At 51.6% G+C, this 9351-nt stretch overlaps 1 protein-coding gene across 2 annotated transcripts in view; it reads left to right on the forward strand.

The window, feature by feature from the left end:
• Nucleotides 1-8949, forward strand: part of TULP3 (TUB like protein 3) — a 45748-nt gene extending 36799 nt beyond the window's left edge. The window contains exons 5-11 of one of the 2 annotated variants that reach the window (XM_036866451.1): nt 360-493; nt 872-1069; nt 3401-3513; nt 3801-3915; nt 5823-5921; nt 6296-6467; nt 7037-8949. In XM_036866451.1, the coding sequence (XP_036722346.1) occupies nt 360-493; nt 872-1069; nt 3401-3513; nt 3801-3915; nt 5823-5921; nt 6296-6467; nt 7037-7170 (965 nt within the window). In that variant the 3' untranslated portion in view covers nt 7171-8949. The remainder of the gene's footprint in view (nt 1-359; nt 494-871; nt 1070-3400; nt 3514-3800; nt 3916-5822; nt 5922-6295; nt 6468-7036) is intronic. The other variant, XM_036866452.1, reaches the window with a different exon arrangement.
• The last annotated feature ends 402 nt before the right edge of the window (nt 8950-9351 follow it).

The raw sequence follows: 9351 nt of genomic DNA on the forward strand, positions 1-9351 counted from the left end.
GCTCGAACCCGTGTGCTCTGCATTGGCAGGCAGATTCTTAACCACTGTGCCACCAGGGAAGTCCCGTTTACCCATTTTTGAATTGGGTTTGTTTTTGTTGCTGTTGAGTTATAAATTCTGGATATTAATCATTTATCAGATATATGATTTGCAAAAGAGGATAAATTAGGGAAGGGAACAGCAGGAAGGGAAAACAAGGGATGGATCTAGGTGTGAATATGAAGAAAGAATTGTCAAAATTTGGATTAAATAGCCATGTTTTAAGTCAGAACAGCTTGCAATTTTTAAACAAGGAAGTTAAAATTATATTTGGTTCAAAGGTTTCTGGCCCTTTTTGACAGTTTCTCCCTTTCTGCCAGGTATCTCAGGGAGTTTGAACTTTGATGAGGAGGAGACTGACGGGGAGGAAGGAGAAGGGAAAAAACTAAGATCTCATTCGTCCTATTCAGAGGCAGAGAGACCCAGCTCTGCATCCAGCCAGAAGCCAGCCACAGTATGTAGTTCTGGAACTTCTTCCTCTGAGCTAACCTCACCGCTCCCTAAACATAGCTCCGGTATTTACATGCCATTACTGGGTGAGGACTGCTTCGAAGATTGAAGCTGGGATTTACACTCAGAGTCCGCGGCTCCCTGAGTTCTTGTGTCTCGAACCAGCTTCTGTGAAGCCGTATCCCATTTTCATGCTTCGCTGCTTCTTTACTCCCAACATTTGTATGCTTGTTTAACTTCTCAGAGTTTTTCCCTACCTTGTCAGAAGACTGAAGACATACAGGTAAATCAGTAAGTGATTTTGTCCTTTCAGTGTTTCTCAAAGAGAATATGAGGTTTCCTGACCCAGCCTCCTAGTGCTCACGTGTGGCTGTTCTTTCAGGATGCAGGAGCTTCTGGAACTGCAGCCCAGCACGCTGACAGCCAGCTGGGAGAAATAGAGAATTTAGAGGGCTTCGCATACAGTCCTGCCCCTCGAGGTGTCGCAGTGAAGTGTCGGATAACTCGGGATAAAAAAGGAATGGATCGAGGGCTTTTCCCCACCTACTACATGCACTTGGAAAAGGACGAAAATCGCAAGGTATGAGAAGTGGGTCTTTTTTTCTTTTTTTTTGGCTGTGTCAGGTCTTACTTGTGGCATGTGGGCCCCAGAGCGTGTGGGCTCAGTAGTTGAGGCACTGGGCTTAGTTGCCCCGAGGCATGTGGCATCTTAGTTCCCCGACCAGGGATCGAACCTGCGTCCCCTGCATTGGAAGGTGGATTCTCAACCACTGGACCACCAGGGAGGTCCTGAGAAGGGGTTCTTAAGACAGATCTTGAGACGGAGGGAAGAGTGCTGTGGGCTGGGTCGTTGATGGTCTTACGATGGGGGGTGGGGATGGGGGAGCACCGGTATTCGACAGGAACTAGGTTGTACTTACTAGTTCCCAAGTGCTGTGTTCTCACTGTCTTCAAAGAGGTCATAGTCTAATAGTCAAAACCTACCCACCCCGCAAAGAGAAAGTTTTATCTAGAAGGTAAGAAGATGGAAGAGAATATTTGAATGTAATTATTTTTACCTCCATCCCTTTTGTGGGGTGGGGGGTTTCCAGTGTGCTCTTTGACTTTGACTTTGATTATGACAGTGTGGAAGAAAGAAGGGTTTAGGGAATAGGAGGAATTGGAAAAACAGAAAACATGCAAGTGGAATGTCTTGTTTTTCATCCTAGAAGTTCTAAGTTACTTTATACATAAATTCGAGGCAGTTAATACTTGCTAATGAACAATGTATTTTGTAATACCAGGTCTAAGTGTATGATTTTAAGAGCCTAGAAGTGAGATGATGATAATAGATATTAATGTTGTTATAACCACTGTCTACTGAGTGTTTACAGTTACCAGGTGTGTGCTAAATGCTTTATGTATGTTATTACCTAGAACCCTTATGACAACGCTGGAAGATAGGATTTCTTATCCCAGCTTAGGGAATGCCCCAAATCACACTAAGAAGTGGCAGAGCCAGATTCAAACCTGTATCTGTTTGATTCCAAAGTGCCCCCCCTCCCCTTAGTTGCTGCCGTCTCCTGCTTCCTTATTACGTCCAAGTCTAGGAGTGTTTGGGAAGGATGCATAAATACGACAGTATTCGTATCACTGAAGTCACAGGAGTTTAGAACAACAACATACAAAATGCAGCGAGAAGCATCAGGAAAGCCGTTGCAGGGAGAATGGGAAGCACAGTGTCCACGGTCCTGCCTCTTCCAAAGGTGGAAAGACTCTTACTCATGAAAGTGGATGAAGCTTTTTTAAAAAGTCACTGGAGGCTTTAGGGATAAAGTTGTAAATAATGATATGGAGAGTCAAGCTAGTGAATTTAGAAAAGTTGTGCAGTAGGGAAACCCTGATAGTGAATTCTGAGAAGAATTATGAGGATTAGAAAAAGTGATAAGGACCCAGAGATTGGTCTTCTCCCACAAAACCCCAAATGGCAGGTACACTGGCTACGATAGGGCATGGAGGTCCCTCAGGGGCCCGAGGCCACAGAGCTCGCGGGGTCAGGGCCGGGGGCAAGGATCGGCTACCCCTCCCCGAGCTGGGCCGCCTGGTCAGGGCTCTGGAGGAGACCCGTCTCTTCTGCTCATCCATCCGGGAATCCGAGATGCCTGACTCTTCCCTGGGAGCGTCCCTCCTTCAAGGATGAGGTTTTGACAGTGATGCCTGAGCACAACCCGTTCTGCCCTGCGGCCCAGGGTCAAGGCGTTTGTTGCTCTTGGGGGTTGCAGTGGACAGGTGCTGGTCTGGGTGTTCAGTGCTTCGAGGAGGTCGCCACTGCCGTCGTGAGGCCATCGTTCTGGCCAAGTTCTCCGTGGTCCTCATGTGGTGAGGCTACTGGGGGGACGGGATCGGCCAGCCCCAGGCCATCCCTGCAGGCTGGCCGGCCACTGTGGCTCCAGGCCGGTGCCTCTCATCCTGCCCCGGGACACTGGCGTCATCCCAGCCGCTGTGCCCGAGAAGCTGGTGCTGGCCGGCCTGGACGATGCTGCACCTTGGCCAGGGCTTGCACCGCTGCCCTGGGCAGCTTTGCCAAGGCCACCTTTGATGCTGTCTCCAAGACCTAGGCTGCCTCACCCCCGAGCTCTGGAGAGAGACCATGTTCACTGATGGTCCCTGTCAGGGGTTCACTGAGCGTCCTGTAATGACCCACACCAAGTCTTCATGCGGGAGACCCAGGCTCCAGCTGTGGCCACCACATCGTTTTTCTGCAAGAAAAGTTACAGTGCATTAAACCTGTTTAAAAAAAAAAAAAGACCCGGAGATGGACTGCTTGGTACATGATAGGCAGTTGCTAAATATTTGCTAACTAAATAGGTAGGATAAACATGGCAGTTCTCTTGAGTGCAGTTTTTACTGAAAAATTTTTTTCCTTTTCTAGATATTTCTTCTTGCAGGTAGAAAGCGGAAAAAGAGCAAAACATCCAACTACCTTATCTCCACTGATCCAACAGATTTATCTCGTGAAGGGGAAAGTTATATTGGCAAACTCAGGTGAGAGCAGCCTTATATCCTGTCGTGCTCTTCTGATAGTTTGATTCCTGTAGTTTCAGAACAATCCATGTCGGTTTTACAATGAGCTGGTCGATGTCATCTAAAAAAATAAAGTTAATAGAAAGTCTAAGGCCCTTCCTTGTTTTAAGGCTAGATCTTTGAGAAAGTGATGATGACCCCTTGACCTTTGGAGAGTGGGCCGAGAGGCTGTCCCATACGTCTCCTAGCTTGTGTTTGTATGGGAGAAAAATACAGATCATTGTGGTGGCTTTTTCTCTTGATTCTAGGTCCAACCTCATGGGGACCAAGTTTACAGTTTATGACCATGGCGTCAGCCCGGCCAAGGCCCAGGGTCTGGTAGGAAAGGCCTGCATGCGGCAGGAGCTGGCCGCCGTCTGCTACGTGAGTGCCGGCCCCCGTTTCCTCAGCCTCCTGGCGTCCCGGCCCTGGGCTTGCAGTCCCCCTCCCAAGCTTGCTTCTGTATACTCAAGTTATTTATGAATTGCCAAGTTTAGCTGTATTTATTGTTTCAGCCGGCCCTCACTCATCTCCTCTTCTCTCTTCCCAATGCCGCCGTGTTAACGCAGGCCTTCGTTACCCCTTACCCGTTGGCTCGCGGGTAACGTAAATTGGAAGCCGGTCTCTGCTTTTCGCCCTCTCGACCTGGTTCATCCTGCACAGCCGCTGCTGAGCGGTCCAGCTGCAGCGGACACTGCCCTTCTCCTGCTCCACATCCTCTCAGGCTGCCCCTTGAGCCCAGAATCAAGCCTGGACACGGCACCTTTCCCTCCCGGCTCCCCGCTGGCACGCTTCCTGTGCGCTCCCGGCATTCTAGCTGCTCCTCTCGCGCCTGTGCCCCACCTGAGAGCCTGCCCTTCCCCTCCTTGCCTCTGCCCGTCCACCAGGGTCGGCAGAGGGGTCTCTCCCGACACTAGATGTGCTTGCTGCTCCCCTCGGTTCCCCGCGCTTCCTCTACTGCCCCAGACTGCTGCTTCAGCACCATCCTTCTCTACCAGTTCGTAACGTCCCATTCACTGCTGTTTCCACGTGAACACGGACCTGGCGCGTAGTGGGCATGCGAAGTTGTGGAGTCAAAGAAGCAAGAAGGAATTAACCCGACTCAGTTGTTGCTTTGATCCCAAAGTCTCAACTTTCCATCAGTTGGAATTAATCTCATCACTTGATTCCCATGAGATTTTATCTAAGTGGCTGAGAATCATTTGACTTAACACTTTATAATATATAGATGTTTTCTCTTAGCTTCAGAATCAATTAAATATTTTAACTATGCATGACTTTGTGTGTGTGTATGTATATGAATACACATATATCCATGTATTTAATGTACTTATTTTATTCATATATAATCTGCCTGGTTTGACAGGCATTTGATTTTTTTTACCTCCAGATACAGGTCCTATTTAATTTAAACTGTAATTCTCACTCTATATCATATAGTGCCGTGTCCTCATTGGGAAATAGATATTTATTGAAGATGACAAAATTGGACAGTTTGCTCATAACTGTCTGAAATTTCACTTAAAGCTAAAGAGTAAGAGTAGGGTTTCAAGCCGATAGAGTGTTTTAAATTCAGATGTTCAAATTAGGTTTAAAAAGAGGAAACAGTCTTATTTTCCTGGTCTTGATTCTCCGTCTCTCTTTGTTTAACTACAGTAAAGTAATAGAATAGTGTTTAGTGCTCTCCACATTGTCCCCGTTTTACATGCCCAGGAGGGCTTTGCATTAAGAATGAGGTCTTGTATGCTTCCCTGATGGCGGAGTGGTTAAGAATCCATCTGCCAATGCAGGGGACACAGGTTCGAGCCCTGGTCCGGGAAGATCCCACGTGCTGCGGAGCAACTAAGCCCGTGCTCTAGAGCCCGCAAGCCACAACTACTGAGCCCACGCACTGCAACTGCTGAGCCTGCACTCTAGAGCCTGCGAGCCACAACTGAGCCCACGTGCCACAACTACTGAAGCCCGTGTGCCTACAGCCCGTGCTCCACAACAAGAGAAGCCACCGCAACGAGAAGCCCGCACACTGTGACGAAGAGTAGCCCCCGCTCGCCACAACTAGAGAAAGCTGCGCGCAGCAATGAAGACACAACACAGCCATAAATAGATAGATAGCAACGAAGACCCAACGCAGCCATAAATAAATAGATAGATAGATAGATACAGCCATAAATAGATAGGTAGGTAGGTAGGTAGGTAGATAGAAAGAAAATGCATGGTATTAAAAAAAAAAAAAGAATGAGGCCTCGTCTTCATTTCTGTTTCAAGTTCCTGTTTATTTCCCTCTCTTCCAGGAAACAAATGTACTCGGATTTAAAGGCCCGAGGAAAATGTCTGTGATCATCCCCGGGATGAATATGAATCATGAACGAATCCCATTTCAGCCACGAAATGTAAGTAGGAGCTTATTTCATCAACAAAGGACTCTAGTGACAGGACTGTGATACAGGCAAGGTGAATAGAAAACAGTGTTGATTCCTCCCGAACGAACCCAGCCTGGAGAGCGGCCCCCTCTTGCTCAGGAGAGCCAGCCCTCCAGACCCTCGGGGTAGGCGCCGTTGCTAACGTGGCTCATTTGCAGCCACTTGGTCTGCGAAGGGAAACGCTAAGTTATTCTGTAAGAATCCGACAGAGCCGGCTTAGTTTTGGCTCTGTTTCTGTTTTACTTTCTGAAACGGAGGAAGCAGGCCCCTGCTCTGCCTCGCACCTCACAGCCTTGAGGGCGAGCGGTTTGCGGTGGTCCTCAGCACACACTTCTCTCCTACAGGACCGCGAGAGCCTGCTTTCCAAGTGGCAGAACAGAGCCATGGAGAACCTGATCGAGCTGCACAACAAGTCGCCCGTCTGGAACGACGACACCCAGTCCTACGTCCTGAACTTCCACGGCCGGGTCACTCAGGCCTCTGTGAAGAACTTCCAGATAGTCCACGAAAACGACCGTAAGTCCCAGGAAGAGAGGTGTTCTGACAGGATGCGGAAATGAGCATTGCCCTTCATTGGTGGGAAGTTCTACTCAGGAGAGCATGATTTTAGAAAGAAAGGACCTCCTCGGAAGGCCAGAGCTACAGTCTTGCAGTCAGCCGTCTGAGCCGCTGAGCTGAGGCGGGCAGGAGCGTGTGAGGGGTCTCTTGTGGCAACCGGAGGAGTCCTGGGGGGGCTGCTCGGGGGGCAGAGGCCGAGGCCCTTCCTCAGGAAAAGTTCTTGCCCTTCCGCCCCCCCCCCGAGCTTGCGCTGCCCCCCCCTTGCCCTTCCGGCCCCCCCTCCTCCGAGCTTGCGCTGCTCTGCCTCTTGCCCTTCCGGCCCCCCCCAGAGTTTGCGCTGCCCCCCCATGCCCTTCTCTGCTGGTCCGGGCAGGGAGCCGAGTGGAGTCGCAGTAGAGCCTTGGTCGTGCTCGGCAGGCACTCTTGGTCAGGCCTCCTTCCATCTTTCTGAGGGTTTCCCATTTTAGAGACCTATTTGGAGGATGTCTTCCTTACCTCCTGACATCCTGATCTCTCTCTGCCTCTAGCGGACTACATAGTCATGCAGTTTGGACGCGTGGCCGATGACGTGTTCACCCTGGACTACAGCTACCCGCTGTGCGCGCTCCAGGCCTTCGCCATCGGGCTCTCCAGCTTCGACAGCAAGCTGGCCTGCGAATGACAGCCGGGCAGGCGCTGTGCTTTCTCTCTGCAGAGCTTTCTGGAGCACGTAGCCGCCGCCCTTGCGCTTGCCCAGGACACGGAGAGTGACAGGCCCCCCTTTTGGAATGGTCCCTGAAAGTATGTATGTAGATGTGCACACGTGTGTGTACACATATATGTACACACACACCCCTTCTCGGGGTCTCACAGCCCTGGTCAGGGGTTACAGCTTGACTCGGGTGAGAGACTGTCCAGAGCTCGCGGTGACTGTGACGTCACCGCCCAGTGGTCAGAGTCCCGTTCTTGGAAACTTGCAGCCAGAAGCAGCTTCTCATACTCCAGTACTTGGGTCTCTTTTTTTGCAGAACTTTTCAGAGAGGGACATTCCCTGAATTACCTTTAGTCTCCAGGTCTGCAGAGTTTTTCTGTAAGTGGGCGGCGGGCCGGTCCCGGCTGCAGGGTGTCTCTGCCGCTGTGGGCTTGGCCATCTTCCAGAACGGCCGTGTCGTGAGAGCACCTGAGTGGGGACGGTGCCTCCAGGAAGTGCAGGCCTGCAGGTCGGATCTGAAGCAGCACCCAGCCTCATCCGCTGTGACGTAGCCTTGTATTTGCTTTGGCCACGGTGGTTTCCAGAGTGTCATTTACCGTTGGTGACCATTCCTCACCCACGGGGGGGGGCCCTGGGAGAAGCGCTCCTCTTTGCCGTCTCTGTGGGGGAGAGTGGTGCCACCGTCCCTCAGCTCGGGAGGCACCGTGTCACGGTCCCCCTTCCCTTAGGGCCGGCCGGCTGGCTGCAGTCTCAGAGTGGCTCTGGCCCAGTTTGCGATCAGTGATGCGAGCAATTTACGTACTTGTCTTAATCGCAGGGTAGGCTGGAAGCATAACCTCTAGAGGTGGCCTTGTCTGCTTACGACTGAGAGGGATTTGACAGAGGCCTTCCCCATCTTCAGCCCAGGAGTGCGTCCCCGCTGGGTTACTGTGGAGCCGTTAGTGCAGACTCACCTGTAGCCCGCGTGGGAGGAGAGAGAACAGTGTGTGTGGAGCCTGCCGTTGTCACTGCCCAGAGGGGCGAGGACAGGGCCTGGCTGGCAGAGCTTGGGCCTCTTCTTGGCTTAAGTGTCGTCAGCCCCTGAGGCCTGGTTCATCCTTGGCGGAGCACGTCCTGTCACTTCCTCACAGCTCGTAAGAGTTTTGCTGAGTCGTTCAGATTGTTAGCCTCTCCCCAAGTCACATGACTGCTGCTAGTTCCCGGCCTCCGCGTGCATCCAGGAACACCGTGAGCTCTGCGTTGGCGTCGGTCACCTTCCAGGCCTCGTGCACCAAGCTGTTTGCCCGCCTGGGGCCAGGCATCGGCGGCTTTCGCTTCGTCCCGTCCCTTCTGTGGACTTCCTTTCTGTCCCTGCTCCACATCAAATAGCAGCGGGAAGGGAAGAGACCCGGGGGATGGGCAGACCCGCGGCTCACCCCACGGGTAAGTCCCACCCGCTCTGCCCTGACACGGCTGCTTCCCCTCAAGTGCCTCACTCCTCAGGTGCCCGCCAGGCCCGCGGGACCACCGACCTGACACTGAAAATGGAAGGCTGTTCGCTCGTCTCCTGTTGGAGAATATGAAGTGTCTGGGGAAGGGGGGCCGGGGGGACTGGACCTGACCCTGCTTCCTCCTGCCCGCTCTGGCGCAGACACATACCCCAGCTTCATGTCCCTCCTGCTTGAGTGTGCAGGTGATCGGTTTTACATGAATCATATTTATACCTTTTGTATGCTACAGAAATAAAAAAGGATTTATATAAAAACGTGAGTGTTGCCATTCTTCTTTCAGACTCCTGTCCCTCGCATGCCTCCTACCATCATGTTCTGTCACAGTAATTCCATCGCTTGGCAACAGTTCTTTGAAGCCAAGTGGGTATCACCGAAGTTTTCAACCAGGTAGAGCAGGGTCTGCAGACTCAGGGATCTGCGTCCTGGAGACTGTAGACTCACCGTGTGTGCGGCGCTGAGAGTGTCCTGGGCAGGTGACGGAGCTGAGGCTGAGCAGGGGTGCCAGAGGGCAGCCGCCTGCACCGGTCAGCCGCCTGGGTCAGCTGCATTGGTGTTGCTTCCTGATTCAGCCGCAGAGCAAATTAAATACCTGATAGTGACAGGGACCCCACGTCTCACCTGTAAGTGTTCACATTTAAAGCTTCCTTATACGGACAAGTTG

Source organism: Balaenoptera musculus, chromosome 10 (genome assembly GCF_009873245.2).
Source record: "Balaenoptera musculus isolate JJ_BM4_2016_0621 chromosome 10, mBalMus1.pri.v3, whole genome shotgun sequence".
Lineage (NCBI taxonomy): Eukaryota > Metazoa > Chordata > Mammalia > Artiodactyla > Balaenopteridae > Balaenoptera > Balaenoptera musculus.